The following is a 21,814-nucleotide window of genomic DNA, read 5'->3' on the forward strand; positions in this document are numbered from 1 at the left end:
TCTATAGAAACCCTTTGGATTTATTTTCACCTTTCTTGACAAAGCAACCTCATATCTCCTCTTAGCCCAATTTCCTTCTTAAGATTCTTTTTAAGATGGACTAAGGTTCTGTCAAACGTGCCAGTTTTTGAATGAAATGTCAAATCCAACTTTCCTTTTCAGGCAGTTGCAGAAGAGCCCATGGCTTTATTAAAATAACCTGTCCAGTGTCCTGGCCAATATTTATCCAGCAACCAAAATGACTAAAGCAGGTTATCTGGTCATGCTCTCACAGTTGATGATAGAGCCTCACTGAAGCAAAAGTGCAGGTCGGAATTGATTGCTGCATTTCCTACAACATTTCAAAATGCTTCATTGCATTTATTACAAGATCCAAAAAGATGTTAGCCTGTGAATGGCGAATATCTGTTCTTGGAATTGAGATTTAATGAGTTACATACATCCTTCCAATATTCACAGTTCACCTTTACTCACAGGTCCAAAGGTGCTTCTAAAACTGGACAACACCACGAGTTGACACCTTCAAGGCGGAGCAGAGACAGTAAAACTATATTTTTTTTAAAGCCAGTTGAGCCAGAATTTTTTTTATTTACAGTGGTTTCCTACGCAAAGACTAAAAACAGACAGTCACAACATGGAAAAACAGATCAAATAGATACACGATGAATCAAACTGCTGCCGACTGAGTGTTTCAAATTCTTTCGCTTGGTACAGCCATCACTTTGTAACATTTTGTGGTCACTCGATAGTCGTTTTATAAGTACCAACAATTCAGCATTTAGCTGTCGGTAATGAATCTCTGTCATAGTTTTCCTCAAATATGTCTGAGGACACACAGAAGAACAGGACTGAGCAAGACATTTCCTTTCTCTATTCATTGCTATTAAAGAAGACTGTTGCATAGGATGGGAATGAGTCAGCTCCCATGCACATATTTCATCCAGAAATGGTGCTCTTCGTAAGAGTGTGCCCACTAATTGGCGTGTGCGATGTGCCAATCAACCCAAAACTATTTAATTACAACTACCCGCCCACTTCATGCCAAACACCCTGCAAAGTATATAATTCTACCCACACAAAAATTTGCCTTTTCCAGCAACGTTCCTGGAAGTTTTGTGGCTTTAGCTACCCAAGATATTTGAGAAATAGTTGCTACTGCAGGTTTCGATTTGCAAATCACCACGGCAGCAAAAAAAAAACACCCAATGACCTTTGCAGAGATAACACCTACCAAAATTCCAAATGGCGACTTGGTCACAAGAAACATTTCTCAATCAAAATCAGATGTGGGAACAGCTTCCACTCTAGTAAGAATTTTATCCGTTCAGAGTTTAAGAGTGATTTGGTAAATGGTTACCTCCAAGTGTGAGAGCCACGGTGATACAATTCTAAAACTATGAGAGAAGGAGGTACATGCAGACAACAATTTGGTTGTGCTATGGTTTCCATGTGGCCTGGAAAGTAATGTTTTCATCAAATGCAAAGACAGGAAAAGAGCAAGGGTGATTCAGGATTACACTATTTCCAGGAACCAAATAAATGTTACTTTTCCCTTTGGGCCACTGAGAACATGCAGCAAGCCACAAATTGCTTCCTCAGATATTTTATCCAATTGCCTAATCTTAAATTATGAGAACAACTGAGTATTGGAACTCCATCAATAATCACCAACATCTCCTGATGCACGTTTACATTTCCTTTCAATGGAGTCCACTGGACAACAGTCAGGATGTACAGGTATAAATATACAAAAAGAAGATTTACTAAGAATTCTGCTTATTTGGCCCATCCTAACTGAAAGCCAAACTTGAAATTTCCTGAAAATATCCAGGGCTCCAGCCCCATTTCAAAACTTGTACACATGACCTCAAGTGAAACTTTAGTACTGTAATGTAAAGTGCACACTGCAATGTTACAGGTTTCATTATTTCTAATTTATACAGTGAACCAAAACTGCACACCTATTCAGGAGGTAACAAAGGATTCCATTATCTGAACAGGAGAACCCATTCAATGCCCTCAGCAATTCTGTATGTGCCACTCATTCAATACCACCAGAAAAAAAAAATTAGCCAGTCATTTCCTCTTTGCTTTATTCAAATTCCAATGTTTGCTTCCAAAGCAACAGAGATTACACTCAAATATAATCGTTGGTTGTCATCTACTTCATCACATTCCAAGCTCATACAGAGGTATTTTCCCCCAGTTATAGAAGTGGAGACTACCTCAGTGAATATATTAAAGACAAGGCTGAAAAGATTTTTGCAAAGTAGGGGAATTAAAGGATATGGGGGGGGGGGAGAAGGCAGGTAGGTGGAGATGAACCTATCAGATCAGCCGTGATCTCATTGAATGAGAGAGCAGGCTTGACGGGCCGGATGGCCTTCACTTGCTCTTATTTTTTACATTCTTATGAAAAATTTTATTTCAAAGACATATTTCCCAATGGTGAGTCAACTTTATCTGGAAGTAAAAACTGTAAAATCTATCATTTTCAACAGATGAGTCTTTCATTTATCAATGACATTTGTTTTGACAGTATGTTTTGACCGCAAGAGCTCTCACAGAAATGCAAACCCAAATTTTCCAGTTAATCTTTCAAACTCAGCATTTTTTTGTCAACATATGTTAAAGTTTTTATAGCCTTTTCTCGTACGTGTCATATTCTATCTCACAAAGCCTTATAAGCAAGCATCCCCAAAGGTGGCTGTGCCCATTCCTAAGCACATCTGGAATATTGCCTTAAATCAGCACTTTTAATATCAAGAATCACTTTGACAGATATTTCAACAACTGCATTGACATAACTAAAGGCCAGTACAATTTTTTTCAATTGACCTTGTGTAGAACAGTGGTAACAGTAAAGAAAAATAATGAGATGAGGATGCCAGAGGTATGTAGGTCATTTTTTCACTACTGCTCTTTCAAACTTTAATTACCCTTTAAAAAAAAAGCTTCAAAATTTTATTAATTAAAAAATGTAAAATGATCAACAAATTTGGGAGCCATAACATGCTTCTACAAGTCCTAAAACTGGTTAATTCTGGCCATGATTATGAAGTGAATTGCAGTTAGGCTGTTTGCAGTCTTTTAGGGTTTTTAGACTGTAGACAAGTAATGGCACAATCAATGAAATTTACCGTTACATGGGCAGCCTGAAAAAGAAAGAGCAGGAATTTTTAAGTCGATTCCGGCAGCGTGACTTATCCTGTGGGACCCCTACTTTTTCAGCTGAAGCCTGCAGACTAAATCGCACTGCAAAACTCACCTCATGAATTCGACATCCAGCTGATGACTCAGGCCACGTTGCTCCACATAAAAGCACCGGGACTAACGCGCACAGGAACTTAAGGCGTGCAGTGTAAATAACCTCAAGGTGAGTAATTATGTTAAATTTTTCAGAATTTTTTCAACATTGCTGTCTACAAAACACTAAAGTCCATAGTAGTACTGTAGGCTTAACCGCATATTCAAATTCAAATTGATTTTCATCTGATTTTAACAGTCCGACTGGACAAAACCGCATTCTCCTGTCCACAGGGCAAAAACAGTGCATACACAAAGACACAACACATATACAGACAAACTATACATATACACTGAACCTATATACATGTCTTACATACATAAATTAAAAATAAATATTAATAATAAATAGTAGAGTCAAGGCAAGTTGTTTTTAGCAGTTCAACAGACTCACCGCCCATGGGAAAAAAATTGTTCCTCAGCCTGGAGGATCTGACTCTATTATTTCTGTATCTCTTTCCTGACAAGAGTAACAGCTAGGAAAATCGTGAACAATTACAGAGAACCAAATCCAATGACTGACAGTTCTCCAGTATTGTAAGAAAATTATATTCTGTCAACAACATCGGACATGGACAAACCAAAGATCAAAAAACTTGTTAGGGAACCACAATAGTTGGCTGTCAATTACTATATTTAATTGCATTTAGTCATTAAAAGGATCTTCCTTTACCCTTTCTCTCTTTTGTACTAATCTCGTGCTTCTCCCCAACTCCCTACCTCACCCCCCGCACAAAGTGTCCTATCATACTTTTGGAGAATTACAAATGAGTGCTACTTAAAAAGTCTTCATCCTTCAATTTTGTTTTAGAAAATTATATTAACATATTGATCGACGGACGTAGATAAGCTCCATTTAATTGGTGAGACGTGCATATATAAGCAAATTAAGAGCCAAATCTTGATTGCAGATGCTGATCAGTTTGCGGCTGCAGAATCATGAAATGGGAAGTGAGTAAATTAGTTTCATATTGTGTAATACTCAATCGATTCCCAACACAAAGAATAAAAGCATGGAGTGTATGCAAGGTTGAAAAGAGCACAAGTCAGTATTGGTCAAAGAGCTGGATGTCCAGCATTTTGCTAGGAGTATTATGGCCTAGTTTTATTCGATGCACCAAATTGTACCAAGCATCTTACATCTGCCATTTATAAACTTGGAAAGATGAGAAAAAGGCAGAAAAGAAAATCCAAAAACAACCTGTATTTTTACCTCTCCAAAAGGAAATTCTGCATTTAATGGCAATTCCTCGAGAGGATTTGATGGGTGTTTTAGAAGGAATAAATACTCCACCATGTGAACAAAGTGACATACACTGTGAGCGTGACAAGATAATTTCAATACAACGTGTCTGAATCATATCAAAACCTGCTTAAACTGTACCACTTCATTACACTTTAGGCTACTTTTATTCTTCATTTCACGCTTTAAGTTCTCGCGACATTTTTCCATCACTGACCATATGAATGCAAGTTGTTCTATATCTTACATCAAGGCAACACAAAACGTTTTATGCATTCATTACTTTTGAGAATGGGATTACAATTACATAAACTGTTTAAATTGATTACAATCTTTGTTATGACTCATGAATGAAAGTGCATCTCAGACCTTGTTACAAGTGAGATTATAGTTTCTGTTGCTTCTCCAGAGGCAACTTTTCCGTAGTAGGTGTTTAATTATGTGTCGTAATACGTTCATTTAAGGCCTCATACCTCATCAATGATCTTCCTTTTATGTCTTCAATAAATCAAAAAGAGGATTGATTAAGGTAGGGCAGCAAATGTTATACAGGTACACAATCCTTTATCCAGAACATTTTGCAGATTTCAAAACAAAACCCAGCAGCCCCAGATTTAAGCCCACCCGAATTGTGCTGCCATATCCACCCCCTTTCAGTGGCACTGGTGTCTCTCTCACCCTTGCCCACCCAAGTTGCTCTGCCGTCTCTCTCCCCCCCACCCCCCCGCGTCGCGCTGCCATCTCTCCGCCGCCCCTTGCCCACCCGAGTGGCGCTGCCCTCTCTCTCTCCTCCCCCCGCCCAACCTAATCATGCTGGTATCTCGCTCTCCCCCTCTGCCGTACCAGCACCAGGGGAAAAAATGCCAGTGTTTGGAGCTTTCCGGATTTTAGATGTCTGGATAAAGGACTGTGTATCTGTACAACAAATTTTATACACAAGGACTTTTGGAGAGCATTTTGGTAAAACATCAAGTAACAGCTTGCATATATAGAAGGTAAAAGTATGTCGTATCAAAGAGCCAACACACCAATAGCATCATGAAGAAAGCACATCAGCACTTCGACTTCCTCAGGAGTTTGCAGAGGTTCGTTATGACATCAGAAACCCTGACGAATTTCTACAGAGGTGTGGAGGAAAGTGTGCTGACCAGCTGCATCAAGGTCTTGTATGGAAGCACCAATACCGTAAAGCCCTCCAAATGGTAATGGACACAGCCCAGGACGTCACAGGAAAGAAAACGCTCCCCACTATTGAGCACATCTAGAGGGAGCAGCAGCATTCATCAAAGACCCTCAACATCCATCACATGCTCTGTTCTCGCTGCTTCCATTAGCAAAGAGGTATAGGTACCACAAGACTCGCACCACCAAGTTCAGGAACAGCTACTACCTCTCAATGACAAATTCATTTAAGGACTCTTACTTGTGCACTTAGATTTTCTTTTTGTTCTTTCTGTACTACAGTTTGTTTACAGGTTTTACGCTATGTACAGTTTACTTTTTGCATTACTAATTAGTGGAAAATTTTCCATGCCCGCAGGAAAAAGAACCTCAGGGTTGTATGTGATGTCATGTATGTACTCTGACAATAAATCTGAAACATGAAGAGATATTTCCAGGGCCTAGGGAAAGGCGGCAGAGATTAAATGAAAGACGTTCCCTGAATGGGATGGTGGTACCAGAATCAGTTTTCCCTTGCTTAATATGTGGGGATAATACAAAACGTTGCAATGTACTATTCAAAAAAATGATCAAAAATCTGCAGTTACATGCCAGATGCAATTCAATGCAAATTCGATTTGACAGAAATGTACTATACAAGAATCAACTTGAAAAGTAAGTTGAATCTAACTTGCATTGTTTTGGTGAGATAGGACAGTGTGGCAAGAGGTACACAAAGCTCGATAGCTTTAAGTCGTTGGTAAACCGATAAGTGTTTAGCAAGCACAAGGAGAAATGTTGCTTTATAATTAGGGGCATTGAATACCAAAGGACGCAAATGATCCTGGATCTTTGCTGCATTAATGAGTACAGTCCAGGGCATCTCAGTTTATGTTCAGGACTTGAGAGAGTTTGTCTGTGCACCACAAGGATAAGGAAGATTATATCTAGATAAATCAGAGCAATTGGGCCAGTAGAGGGGAGATAAAAAAATATAGGTATCTAAAGAATTTATGATTCTGAAATGTACCATCTTTAAAAATGGTGGAACCTGATTCCATAGAAACTTGCAAAAGATAATTGGGCTTGAATTTGATGCTATGGAACCAAATCAAAAAGTGTTTCCAACATATCAGCTGAATGGCCTTTGGTGTCAAGTCCTGGATAAAGCAGGAGGGAAGAATAATGGCCTGATCAAAAACCAGAAAAGAGTTTCAGAAAGGCCACATCTCCAGAAGATGCACCTGTTCTGTGAGGGTTTCAACAAAGATTTTGGTGCAGGAAAAATCCTAACGTGGCATAGGTCTCCATCCCATTTTTGCCAAATGCAGGTGAGACTAAACAACTGATGAAATTAATGCCTGTTTGGTGAATACCTGAATAAAAGCCCAACACCTTATTGCCTTATTACAGAACAGGTGGGTTGTCAATTAAATTAGCCTGCAATATAGCATATAAAGTGGACTTGTGGACATTGTACCAGTTTTAATCAAGGGAGCGATTCAGGTTACTGCAATATACAAGTTATATTTCAATTCATCCCTTATCCTTCAGAAAAAGAAATTGATGTTAGAACATTGAACAGCAACAGCCCATGATGTCTGCGCCAAAAATGATGCCAAATTAAATAATAACTTTTATTTTTCACTATTTCAATCACAGCACCATGTTGTCTATTCATTACCCAGCTAACAGACTCAATGCAAAAGAAATATTTTACATGAGGCTGTTACGTCCTCTTAGCCAAGAGCACTTGTTCAGGATTTTCCACTGATGTGCTCATCAAGGTGGTTGAGACAGAACATTTCCTTATTCTTTGCTATCTGCAATATATATTAATCATTTCTAGGTCAAATGTAGCTGCACAGTGTAGCTCTTTTCACCAACCAAGAATCAGCCTTGACACCAACCACAAAGGGGACAATTTTCACTGTAGTTATGTCTTTTTTCCATTAATCACACACAAGAGGGTGAATATTTAATTTTTTTTAAAAACTTTGAATTTATATAGATTGAAATGTTATGACCAAATTCTTCCATACATAGTTAAATTCTTGGCATAAGAATGACTGGAAAGTTATACCAACTTTGTGTTAAAGATCACAGTTCTGTACTCCAAAAGACCTCAACATTCACTTTATTTCGGGCACTGGAAATGACTAAAGTTACTATCTGAGTCAGAAACAAACATTCGATTGGTGCTAGTTATAGGAGTGGTAAAGCCTCTGAATAATCTAACTCCCAAAGTCTAAAGGTAAGGATATCATAATTCAACAGAAACACAATAACTGCATTAACTCTTGCCATGCGACCTAATGGCGCTCCTTCCAACAATGCACGGTAGGCAGACTCCATTTCTTTTCAGCTAAACACGGCATTCCCCTCACAGCAATGAAACTTTTTACAGCAATGCTTGAGGGAGGAATGTCGGACAGAGAGACAAGTAACAGTAAACTCACAGATATCGCCTTTGGGGTTCACACATAAAGAGCAATGTCAAAAATTCCTTTAGAGATACTCTGTCAGAATTGCAGCTGAAACATATTAATGCACGTAAGTGGATATCCACATCCCCGGCAATGCCTGGTCAGCCAACAGCAGGACCTGGATTAGGACTTGTACAACACTTGTTCTACTGCTGCGGGCTCTTACTGTTCACAAATACAACAAAAAAAAGTGCCTCGCGATGTCTAAATGGAAGGTATTTTGCCCAAAGCCTATTTCAGTCAAAGACCTTAAAGGCAGGATCATTGCCATCTTCTATTGTCCTTCTTCTGTTGGACTCGAAAACCATTCCAACGTGTGTCATATTCAAAAATATCCACCAAATCTCCTACAGCCAGTGCCTAACTTACTGAAATGGAACAAACTTGCAGACTGGCAAACTGTATTTTCTGTTTATTGAAATCGTTTTTCTTTCCGAACAGGAGGTCAATTTTTATTTTTGCAAATGGATCTTTGAGGATTCTGAGAAATGTAGCTTACCATTAATACTACCAAAAATAACCAAGCGATATGATCTCAGATTTGGCTATGATGTTTTTGAGTTGAGGGTGCTGTTGAACAATCAAAATGAATGGTTTGGCCAACAGAAAGGTCAGATCAGACTCACTGCAAAACACTGCAGATATGCAGCACGATAACAGGCCCTTTTCGGCCGACGAGCCCGTGCCGCCCAATTACACCTAATTAAACTACAACCCCCAGTATGTTTTGAAGGATGGGAGGAAGCCAGAACATGTGGAGGAAACCCACGTACATACAGGGAGAATGTACCAAACCCTTGCAGTCAACGTGGGATTTGAACCTTGGTCCCGATCGTTGGCGCTGCAACAACGCTGCACTAAATGTACCACCTTAACAGAACGTCACAGAAGCTGAATTTCACCCCAAGTATTTCACTTTGGAACAGACACCCTGATGTTGACTCTAATATCTGTCAAATACTTGTCCTTGCAGTGAAGTACGAGCACACGAGCTCCCAACCCTAAGGTACAACAGCAAGCTCTGCAATGGTTAATATTTTGACTGAATTTATTTAAAATTCAACACATTTACAACTTTATGATCATTCCATTGCACCAAACATTCACCAGCTTTAAGCCAAATATATTTTTAGTCATTTTTAACATGGTTGGTCATTATTCAGTCTTTCATTTAGTCATTTTTAGTTTGTCACTCATTAAACCAAGGAACTTTAAGAAGTAGTCAAAAAACTGGAGAAAATCAAATACTCATTAAGAGGGTCCTCTGGAAAATTTGTCCATATCCATTATTTCTCTGAATTACAAGTGCTTTCAGAGTAAAATTACTAAGACGATTGTACCTGTACAATCGGTAATATACCGATGATGCTGTCAACAAAGGTGGCAAGGTAGAAAGGGAGCCAGGTGTGTACCTGGGGTCTTATGTGAACATTTACGAATATGTTTGTTGGTTTTTGTGTTTAAAATGGGAGCACAATGTACAAATGTACAATGTGTAAAGTTGTTTTTGATGCTCAATAAATATATTTTGAAAAAAATTCCAGCCTTTTCTTTCAATTCTGATAACAATCCAGCAGAATACATTATTCAGTTAAGCCAGTAGTGGTTAAAATTGATAATCACAAGAAAAAGCATGAAGATCACAGCATTAGCTGGCTCCATGCTACTGGTGCAGCTCATGAACCAGCTCTTTGATGCTTGTTAAAATTACGCCAGTAGTGACTTTGACTAGTATAAAGCCAAGTGAGTAATGACTGCTCACCTTTGCAAGAGTCCAAGCCAGAATGGCTATTACTCCTTAAAGATGCTCCAAACCCCTGCAAAAGACTCTTCAAAACAGGTTCGACATTGGAAACTTTGAGTGACATCACATTGGACAGTGGGCTCCATCATTTCCAGACACTAATATGGAGATCCTAGTAAAAGTGTGGCAAGAGATGTCACCTGTTCACTGAGAAGCAGGAAGTCATCCACATAGATTCTGTAGACAGTGGAAGCAGGCAGCCTTGGTGGTCAATATTAGGGTCAAGATTCAAGGCAATGAGTGCAGTACCAGGAAAAAGTTCACTAATCTCACACAGGATCATGTTTAGTTGAAGACCCTTTCAACTGCCAGACGTCACCAAAGACTGAAAATACAGAAATAACTCGGCAGGTCTGGCAGCATCTGTGGAAGAGTGAAACAGTTAATTTTTCAGGACAAGACTCTTCGTCAGAACTGAGAACGGAGAGAAAAAAAGTTGGTTTTAAGTTGCAAATATAATCAGGCCAAAGTTACTGAAGAGATGGACAGTTATTAGTCAGTTAAGGATGGAAAGAGTTGCAACTCCTCTCTCTCACCCCCCCCCCCCTCCAAGAGTCTCCCTTCCCCCTCAATCGATGTGATCTACCAGGATTGTTGTCTAAAGAAGGAATACAGAATCATTGAGGACTTCTTTCACCTTGCACACAGCATTTTTCAGCTGCCCCCATCAGGAAAGAGATACAGGAGGATCAGAGCCAGCACCACCAGGTTGAGGAACAGCTTCTTCCCATGGGCAGGAAGAATGCTCAACAACCAAAAGAACTGCTCACACTAACCATCTGAGACTCACATATTCATGAAACAACATTTATGAATACTTGTCCTGCATAAGTATTGTTTGTCTGTTTGTGTTTTATGTCTGGTTGTGTGTCTGCGTGTTTTGCACTGAAGACCAGAGGGCTGTACTTGTGCAATCAGATGACAATAAACTTGACCTCATCACACTTCATTGTCATGAACAACCCAAGCACAAAGCAACCTTGGTCTGAATGTATTACAGATATCCCCTTTGTCCTATCCACCCACCTAACCTTCCTTGCAACATATTATTTTTCCACAGATATTGCCAGACCAGCTAAGTGCTTCCAGCATCTGAAAATTTTATGAAACATCAAATCCTAGGAACCATCTTGAACACTGTTCAGTGCAGCTCATGCACTCACCATCCTTCAAAACTCATACCCTCACACAAAAAAAAAAACAACTTGGCCTCAAACCACACACCCACACCTTTCAGGTTGCACACATTGCTATCTGTTCAAGCAAATGATCCAAATGCCTTACTCCTCCTGAACTGACAAACCTCCCTTTCCTCTTGCAGGACAAATCATCCATATAGGAATGAGAAATTCAGTAGACATTCCATTTAGTTACACATAGCTAATATATTGGACAAAAATTGATCCTCAACAAACAAGTACTCGTTAAGACAATGAACTGACAACAACGCTGTGATCACTGGTATTAACCCCCCCCCCACTATAAAAGTTGCAAAGATTAAAAAGATACAATATAGAGTTATATTTTTTTAAAAATCAAACAAAAAAGAAATATAAAGAGAAAATCAATGTAATTTTAAACTTAACTAAGTATTGACTCTGTACAATATATAATTACATGGATGGAAATTTTTAAATAAATAAATAATTTGAAAACCTTTGGGTTCGCTGGGCTTAAAAAAATTCTTACTGGTAGTTTTTTTCTGTGGTACTTTTGGAAGCATAATGCTAGTATTAGTCTCTTCTAAAATTCTGTTACTTTCGATCTTTAAATTGATTTATGAAGTTAAACAAGGTACTCCAGTACTTTGATTTTCATTTGAGTTCTATTCTCCGTAAAACACGTGTAGAATCACTTTTCATATCTCTTCTCTTCCAGTACAACATTTGCTTGGTATTCATCCACAATGTTCTACTTGTAAGTCAAAGTCATGGTAACAAAAGTTATTTCATTGTGCTTGATGAACTCCCAGAGAATCGAACACCTCTTCCCTGAGCACAAGAAGGGCGCTCTACTATGTTCCACAATGACCAACAAGCGAGACCAACATCCAGGAATGGAAAAATCAAATCAACCAATTCGGAAAAAAATGACCAACTTCAATACCAATGCAAGATATATCACCTGAAACTAACAATGCATTACATAATACATTAAATGTTAGGGAGATCTGCTCAAAAGTAGACAAATTAAAGGCTCTCTGGTTTCTTAGTAATCATTCACATTTATGAGCTCTATGTCAGCCTGTTGCATACTACTGGTAGTCTTAACAAATATAAGAAAGGACATTTCAAAGACGAGAATAAGTCATGGCAACATTGTCCCCCAGCATTTTCTTTTCTCTTCCCCCCCCCCCACCAAAGAGTCCCAATATTTATATTTCTAAATGCCCACTGCAATAGCAAAACTTTACACCGCTAGTTCAGATGCTAAACACACAGTGTTAGCAAAAAAAAAAATTCTGTGCAGAAAACTTAATTTATTGTTGCTTCTGATTTTTCTCTTTGACCTTGCTCTTTCCTGTACTACAAACTCCTGACAGGATTCAGTTTCATTCACCCTTTATCCATGTGGCAATTATGCATGAACCTGAAAATTCACTGCAGCACGAGCAAAAACAAACTCAATTTTGGCTTCACCGGGGACAGTTGTATATTTACCTCTCAGCCCCTAATTACTCCTCCTCACGATAAAGTTAACTCCGATATCTGGGGAGTTCTCAATGACCATGGAGTTAATGTTTCCAGATGAAAGCCTTCAGTCAAGGACGAGGAAAAGTTAGAAATCAACTTTTAAGCTGCATAAAATTGGAGATGTATTGAAAAGAAACTCAACCAAGTTTTAAGCACCATTTTGCTTACAATGTGATTTGCTCTCTGCTGGAGAAACCACACACAGACAGGATGACTATTTGGAAGATCATTGCTATTCATTTCAAAACAATGCCCTGAACTCTCAGTTACCTAGCAGTTTGAACTTCATCCCACCTTTACCCTGACCCACGACTTTGGTTTCCTACACCCTTTCCCACAAAACCCGAAAAAGAATAGCATCTCATCATCTGACTACACTCCTCAGGACTGCAGGAAGCCACTAATTTTAGAGAACAAACCTTTCAGGTTTGCATCAGAAATGGTCAGTTAAGTAAAAGGTCTCTGTTAACTCCTGTTATTCCTCTCTCTGTAGTTGCTACCCGACCTGCTGAGCAAATCTGCCCAATCTCTTAGTCAGGTTGCCAAAGAATAGTAGTGTTCAAATATCACAGCTCCAACATTTTGCTTTTCTGTTCTCTTTCCTCATTCATACCTGTTCCCAGCTCCAGAGATCAGCTACAATCAATAAGCCTTGACAAACCACTATAATATGCATACCCCAAATTATAATTCTTTCTTTCTCTCCTTCCTTTGTTCTCTCCATTTCTTCCTTTCCAATTGAAGATGTCTAATTTCTTACATTGCGTAGTTCTGAGGAAACGTCAGCGAATGAAGCTTTCAGTTTTTCTCTCCACAGATAGTGAATGACAAACTGAATGTTTACAGCATTTTTAAATTTTTATTTCTGATTTTCAATTATCCATTATCTTCTGATTTCATCAACAACTCAGTATTAGTTTTAGACACAATTGTAAAGTTACAGTTATGGTATTTGGCTGCTGCACTGGACGTTACTTCCTCAATCTTTGCTTCTTTGAACTTAACTGCTGGTTAACTATCATTTCCTTTTAAAAAAAAGTTGGTATCTTGGAAGGCACATATCAAACAGGAAATGAGCTACACAATCAAAAATAATCCAAATCTTTATTGAATTTGAATTCAGTTTTAACATGTGTAGATTTGTGATTCTGGCATACAAACAGACTTCACGCTAACACTGTGGGCTTAGAATTTTTTTTCTAATGTTAAGTTCCAAACTTAAAAGTCTGAAAATCCGGACTGCTGAGGGATTTGGATTTTTCGGATTCTCAGGTAGCACTTTTAAAATTCAAATTTAAGGAAGAATAAAGAGGTATACAGGTAAATTTTTATATTTTATTTATTTGCAAACACAGCATGCATCATTTATCAAAACGAGAAGTTATGGAAAAATTAAAATGCCACTGGGCATCTGTGTGCACATAAAACCCAGTTAAATTTAAAAAGTTTGAGAGTTTTTGAAAAGTCTGGATTTTTGGACTCCTACTGTAATTGGATAATAGAGAAACGGAAGTAGAACAGAGGCATTGCTTCACCTCACACTCAGTCCACTTTATGCATTTCTAATTTATTGAAATTTTTGCTTGATAGCTCTATTACAGAGAAAATTGCATACTCAGTTTTTAGTGTATCCTTTTGTTACTGCAAGCTGAATTTCAATGTCACCAAGTAAAGGAACCAACTCTACAAATAGTGCATAGTTGTTAGAGAAGCAATTAGCAACATAAATTGAGAAATAAGGAGACTTACTTGGCTTCCCATGATTGAAGACAGCATGGAAATAGGATGAATTGGGAGGTTTTTTTTAAAATGGTGTGGGTTACTGGAACAGACTGATTTTATAATACATTTCTTTGATTCTGCGCAATCGCCTGAAAATATGCACACAGTTCAGCTTTACATACTATAAAAAGGGGAGGTAGAGCCAAGACAATACCAAAAAAAAAAGGTTTGCAATAATGTCACTAGAACTGAGAAGTCAAAACCGATGACAAAGGACCATGCCTCTGGCATTATTTGAAAATCTGAGGGCATTAGTAGATCTTTGGGGATTGTGAATACATGGAAAAAATGCTTCCAAGAAGGTCCATCCAAAACTGGGACCTTACATACAAGAGTGTCACCAATAAATCCAACAGGAAATTCAAGACTCTCCTCTCCACCCCCAACCCCACCATACCAGATGGAGTTACTGAATGGAGTGTCCAATGAGAATCTTGCTGACACAACAAGTCAATAAGTGAATGAATTTTAAGGAAAACTCAAATAAACACAGGAGGGAAAAAAAAAATCAATGTCAAGGCTGGATGTAGAAATGGGGCCAAAATATATGGAACACCTACCTTTTCCCTATGCCCATTTCCCAAATCAACTTTTATGAAGGAATGAAATCAAAAGATACCACCATTACCTACTGGCTACAAGAGTGACATAAAGAAGCAAGTTTATTTTTTTCACATTTGTTTTAATATAACATTGTTTGGGCCTATTAGCATTCATGACAATTTTTTTGTTGCAACAAAAACAATTTTAGATGAGCAAGACTTTTCTGAAAGTATTTTAAGTGACAGGTACGCAAGTATTATCAATAAAATGGCAGGTTAAATTTTCACTGTATCAGATTTTACTAATCTGAACTGAAGCAGCCACAAGGACAAAGACAGTTTTTCCACAATGATCCTGAATGAACAAAGAAAAACCAAAAAACACTTTAGTTCCCCATCCTGGTTCGCCTTCAGTGATCAATATTGAAAATGCTCACCAGAGAATCTTGGTTAAGGACAGGATTGAATTCAGTTGTGTCCAAAGATGTGGGAAAATTAACTTTTGAACACAAGGCAGTTGAACAATAAATCCATACCTGCCTACTACATGGTGGGGAAGAGCTGTAGGGGGATAACAGGTCCTACACTAGCACAAGAGAATAAAGGAAGTGCTACTTACCCATTTTCTAGGTCTACCCCTGGGTCGTTTCTCACCAGTGGGCTCAGCTTTCTAACAAAATAATTGGAAAAACAATGTTATCATCGCAGCAAATGCAACACAGTGCGGCGTATTCTATTTACTGGACCCATTACCACTTAAGGTGAAAGTTTGCATCCCTTTTAAAAAGGGAAAAAGAATTACACCACTTTCCTATATTGTTTTGTTAATCTACACATTAAGTTAAACTGCAGTGTTCATTTTCTTACTACCATTCAACTGTAACGATTCCTACAAATTATCCCGACAGGTCACCAAATTGTTTCAGTCTTCTACAGAAAAAAAACAGTATAACAACTCATTTTCTAGATAAGCTACCTGCATAAACTAGGTTTGATATTGTTTATGATATTACAACCATCTAATGTCTTATGCAACAGCAGGAAGCCCTATGATGCATCAATTCACTCAAAGAGTGAGAGATTGTTGAAGCCAAATCCAGAATTACATAATGCATAAAGTATCTTTACTATTTATATTAAAATTTCTACTAAAAATAAATTTACTTATTTTATTTTTGCTGCTGTGGGATTTCTAAAACTCAAACACCATTGTGTTTTAAACATGTCAATTTACCTCAGAAATTGGATGCAAAGGACAGAAGTCACTGGCCCCAAATTGCCATTTGCAGAATTGATAAATTGATCTGATAAGTTCAGCAAGATGATTAATAGTCAACACTTGAATGTGTTCAGCAAACCTTGCAAGTCTTAACTGTTACCAATTAACATGTGAATTTGCATGTCACCTGACCTTTAGGATAATTAAAGTATCTGAAACAAGAAGACGATTGACATGGGACCTGAACCAAGAAAGTTGGAGCTTTTGTGCTGGATCTTCATGCATTATTATTAGTGCACAGAAATTAAACCTGCCCACTAGAATGCAATTAACAAGACAAGGTGTGTTTAAATAATTTAATGGATTATAAGGTGTTCTTTAGCCATCCACCCATTCTTAAGTAATAATATGAATGTAACAATATATAAATCTGGGATAAGTATCCGTTTGCAATACAATTGCTAGACATCAAGATACAAGTGGCAAAGGTTCATTTCTGGGAGTAATTGGCACTATATTGAATCAATAATTGTTGCCAGAAACCATTGTAGAATTACAAAGGCTTACATTCAAAAGTACAATAGTCAATGTGTTAAATATATTTTTTACACAAACGGTACGAGATTCTGCAATCAGAATGAAAGAGCCCTTCAAATGTTTAGTTTTGCAAGAGATTTCAAATTCTGCTTTTTCTTTTGAAAGTACAACTTTAGAAAAAGAACCAACGGGGGGAAAAAAGGATTTGATTTCAGAAAGATGTTGATTCCAATCACAAAGACTAAGACTATAAATCAATTTGGACCTTTAAACCCAGTCATAATTTCTTCCAGCACATCTCTATTTATTTCCTTTTTGTTTTAAATGTTAAACTAATCACACCAATAGCTTGTGATCTCCAAAGATCAAGAGGGAGTGACACATATCTGAAAAAAAACTCAATGTAATGGAACCCTTATAGGTCTCCAAAACTATTTTGCAGTATTGAGGCCAGATAATGAAGATGTCTTTTCCAAATTATACACTATCATGTCATTGTCTCACTTTGCACTACTGTACTGGTAACAAATATGAGCAAATTCTTTTATTAAAATGTGCTCATATGATAAGTTATTGTAAAATAAAACATATTTTGGTTGTCAAGTGGAGAAAAGTATTACTCCACAACTATTTCCGCCATTTAAATGAACCTTCACAATTAAAAATAATGGATAATACCATATGTAACTTGCTCATTTGTTAAATTTATCAATGTAATTGTTGACTGCAAGACTTCAAAAGAAGACTCAATTCATCAATTTCTTCAGGCTTCCAATTTCTGGGAAGACCAAGTTCAATGTAAATTTTAATGGAAGCAATATCAGAATGAATTAAAACATTAGTGGGGGGGGGGGGGAAACACAAAAGCTTTGCACGTGTCTTTTTTTTAAATATATATATTTCAAGCAACATGAATATCCACTCCCCATCTTTGTTTGCCATTTGTTCTTTTTTTTTTAAAAAAAGTCTTCAATGTTTAGTAAGATGATATGCATTCCTATATTTTGATAGGAGATGCATTTACAATCTATCAGAATCTTTGTAGTAGCATTTTATTTGGTGAATAAAAACTAACACATTGTAAAGGATAAAACTTGCTAAAAAAAGAACAACTCGAGTTTTGCTTTTTCCCCCATGAAGTTCCATAACAGAATTACCAACCAGGTGATGGCTGGCATTCAAGTTTCCACAAATGATCATACAATTACCACAAAATATTGCTCATTCAAATTAGAACTTGCATGTAATCACATTTAAAATATACCAAACTACAGTTCGAGCTCACCTTTTGAATCAAACATTTCTCAATGATGGAATCAAATACAATGTTAGCAAATAACTATGATCAACAGTACAGCTCAATGGACTAGACTAACTAAAAAAAATTTTTCCTTCCTCAGGGAAGTGGTCAGGTCTCTTACTTTAAACTTGGACTTCACTCTGACAGACCAAAATGCAGGAAATGTGATTCAAACAACACAAATGACCAAAATGGTGCAAATCCTCTGGTATTCTGGATGAATGATTGAACTCATTTGTAAACTGGTCTTCTGAGTGCGGTTAATGCTCAGAAATGCTCCCAAGTTAATCTCACCTTTTGAGCTGCTTTAGAGGGACCCTTGTTTTTGCTTCCTTTTGGTCTTCCCCTAGGTCGTTTAGGCGTAGGTGGTCCAGTGGGTTCCTACAATTTAATATGGAACAGTGGCCAGTTAAACAGAGACCCGAAGAAGATTCCAACGCATTACTTTTTTTTTTAAAAAGTGCACACTCACAAAACAAGACACGATTTCTGTAGATTGAAGGGTGCTTGGTGACAACAGCAGTTCACTGGAATTTGGTTACCTGTTCATTTTTAAACGTGGCCAACACCCAGAGAAGCAGTGGTTTATGTTTTAACTGGATATCCATGATTTCCAGCTGTACTTATTCCTAAACAAATCTTCTCAAATCATTTATTAATGACTTAGTAAGTTGAATTTAATATTTTCAAATGGGTTGTTTCATTGAGAAAATAATGGTGACGTGCACCCAAGTGTAATTGGACTTAAAACTCGATTTGTGAACCTTTTTAAAAATCAGTTTACAATGCAAATCGTTCTAAAGAAGGGAAGTTACTTTTTAAAAAAATAATAGGACAACTCAAGTGTCAATTCATCAAACCCATAGCGTGAGTTGGGCAAGCTCTCCAAAACCAAGTCCAACCATTGCCAGTGAAAGCCTTTAAAACTCGCTGGTTGAAGGGAGCCGGACCCCAAATAGCTCTTCTGCAGCCAGATAGATCCCCATAAATCTCACAACGTGAGGAATGACGCCGCAAACCTGTGCCCTCGGCGAGCGGCGTTTTCAACAACAAGGAGGCATTTAATGAGGGTGGGGGGAAGAGAGAAAGATCGCGTTCAATGCAATCGGAAGGAAAGTCTAAGCAGATTGCCTCTCAAATAAACCACTGCTCCACGATGCGGGCACAGACCAGATTATTAAATAAACGGATCCTTCCAGGGCGCCGTGCTCAGGCTGCAACGCAAGCAGAGCTTGAAATTAACAATTAAAGTGGACACACTTAGTTCGCATGGCATTGAAATATTGCTCTTGACACAAGAGCAAGTGCATTTCATTTACACTCAGTGGTGTATTTGCAAATTAAAGAGACTGTCCCGCCGAAACAGAAGTTTGGGAAACAATGTATTTGCAATGAAATAAGGTCCTTTACTACGGTTCCGAAAGTGGCCGCAAAGTGGGGGTGGGGGGGTCACTTTCTCGCCCTGCAATGGTGTCACCATTCCCAAACAGCGCTAGATCGAGAAGGACCTTGCACCCAACTTGAGGAAATCAAACCCCTTTGTGGCAAAGCCACGTAGAGAGAGAGAGAGAGAGAGAAAAAAGGGGGGGTTGAGAACGACAAGAGGCGCGACAGAGAGGGCGAGAGGGTCCCACAAGACATCAAATTAGGCGGGATTTTCGGATCACTTTTTTTTCTTAAATGGTTTGATACTTGGAACAACAAAAACAAAGCTGCCGGCCCTTCCGGAACGCTACAGAAGTCCTGAATGTGCAACAGGTAACCCTTGACAAATATGCTCCACTCACTTTCTTCCAGACACTTTGCGGTTATTATTGAAAGCGGTGGTGGGGCGATTAAACGCCCCAGTCAAGTCTTTTTATGTTTTAAAAAAACCCCACAGAACCTTATCCTCTTCAAAGCAACATTGGGAAAGTATCCAGCTTTTAAAACGCAAGGGCGAGAGAGAGAAAAGGGTGGCAACTAACACCGTCCTTAAACTAATCCTCAATTCTATTCCCACCCAACCCCTCGATCCTTTCGGTGGAAATAGCGAGAATAAAATAAATCAGGGCTAATACTGACTTGCTGTTGTTTCTTGGGTCTTCCCCGACCTCTCTTCTGCGGTGGTTCTGCAGGTTGTTCCGGGGGAGTCGTGGACTGGCTGGGTCCTTCACCTCTTGTGCTCATTGCGGCTTCTGACACTCTGGCTCTCTCCAACAGGTTAACACAAGCAGCAGTCACACCACCGCCCTGGTGTTGAATGCAATGAAGTAGAGGCAAAAAGAGGGGGGGGGGAGAGAGAGAGAGAGAGAGAGAGGGGGGGAACTGGAGAAATAAAGCTGGAGCAACAAATTGCAGGATGCTACCAAAGATGCAGTGGGTACCGGCTCCTTGCTTTTGCTCTTGTTGTCAGTTAATGGGAATTAAGAGTGTGAATGGGACCAGTTAGGATCTGCTGGGGCGGCACAGACTGAAATCGGGGCACTGCAGTTTCCTGCCAAATGTAACAATAAAGATCATACTTTATGCACCGTAAACTAATAAACGGAGGGGTGTGGGGGTAGGGAGGGGGAAGCAGAGAGCCCAGCAGTCGCTATACAGGAGTTTTAGTGAAAGGAAAAGAGTTACTGGGGCTATTATTCGTGTCCAACCCTCGAAAGGAGAATGGGTAAAAAAAAATCACCTTTACTCGTGGGTGGAAAAGGAGGGGGGAGGGGTGGGGTTGAGAATGAGAGGAGGGGGCAAGAGGCGGGGTTGGGGGGGTGGGGGGAGGACGGGGGACCTCCAGCGATCAGCTTGGACAAGATCCAGATGAAACATTCGCAACACTGGGCGAGAGCGAGCGGGCTCACGTGTCCCAGCTCGGGCACTATGTAACAAAGCCTCTTCTGAATGGCTGAACTCCAGCAGGTTATTTAAATACACCCCGGTCGGATCAACACGGCACATTCCGAGGGAGAATTTCCAACTTAATTTTGTTGTTTGCAACGCTTCATTCCACCCCCCCCCCCCATAAAAAGGCAGAAATATGGACAGGTTTCCAGTTTGGGTGGTGTCCATGCTCACTGCAATCTGCTGCTATTCATTCTTGCACACACTGGGGTAGCAGAGAGAGTGGTGGATCGCTGTACAAAGGGCACGTGGGGTGGGGGGGGAACAGACGACTCTTTCTTTCCATTAAATGAATTGGGTAAAGTCAAATTGCAAATGAATTGCACAATCAACAGTGTCTTTAGCAACTCTCCCAGTCACCTTTAAGATGTTTTATTGTGGCAGTTTTCAGGTGGGGCAGTTTGGTGGGTTCTTTTCAACACCTTCAACGCTCACGTCCCAGCCACGCTGAGGAAGGAGGTTGCATTTTGCTCAAATGTGGGTGCTGGCTGCACACGAGGAGAGCCTCGGCCACTCCAGACGCGGTGGCTTGCACTGCGAGGTTCTTGGAGCTTGCATGTGCTTTCCCGACCTCCAACAGCCAAGCCCGACTTTGATGTGCGCCGCTCAACGACATGAAGTGAGATCAATTACAGAAGAACAACAGCGACAAAGAATTCGCTGCTTTACGCGCAGGCAGTTTCCCACGATCGCCGAGTCAGTTCAGAACAAGGAATTTGGAGTTCTCCCTTTCTTCCACACAATAGAGAGGAAAGTTGGTGGGGGTAGGAGTCGGATGCTTGTGCCTCGTGGAAGGAGGGGGGGGGGGGGATAAAGTTTACAGTAATGTGAATTTTACGCGTGCCAAATAAAACCCGCAAAGTAAAA

General features: G+C 39.2%; 1 protein-coding gene across 2 annotated transcripts in view; it reads right to left on the reverse strand.

Annotated features, from left to right (window-relative positions):
• hmga2 (high mobility group AT-hook 2) overlaps window positions 1-20,733 on the reverse strand; it is a 137,920-nt gene extending 117,187 nt beyond the window's left edge. The window contains exons 1-4 of one of the 2 annotated variants that reach the window (XM_069904004.1): window positions 20,138-20,733; window positions 18,368-18,454; window positions 15,637-15,687; window positions 15,238-15,372 (exon numbers count right to left, since the gene is read on the reverse strand). In XM_069904004.1, coding sequence (XP_069760105.1) covers window positions 15,310-15,372; window positions 15,637-15,687; window positions 18,368-18,454; window positions 20,138-20,242 — 306 coding nt within the window. In that variant the 5' untranslated portion in view covers window positions 20,243-20,733 and the 3' untranslated portion in view covers window positions 15,238-15,309. Of the gene's footprint in view, window positions 1-15,237; window positions 15,373-15,636; window positions 15,688-18,367; window positions 18,455-20,137 lie in introns of those variants that run through there. The other variant, XM_069904003.1, reaches the window with a different exon arrangement.
• Window positions 20,734-21,814: the final 1,081 nt, after the last annotated feature.

Source organism: Narcine bancroftii, chromosome 11, assembly GCF_036971445.1.
Source record: "Narcine bancroftii isolate sNarBan1 chromosome 11, sNarBan1.hap1, whole genome shotgun sequence".
Taxonomy (NCBI): Eukaryota; Metazoa; Chordata; class Chondrichthyes; order Torpediniformes; family Narcinidae; genus Narcine; species Narcine bancroftii.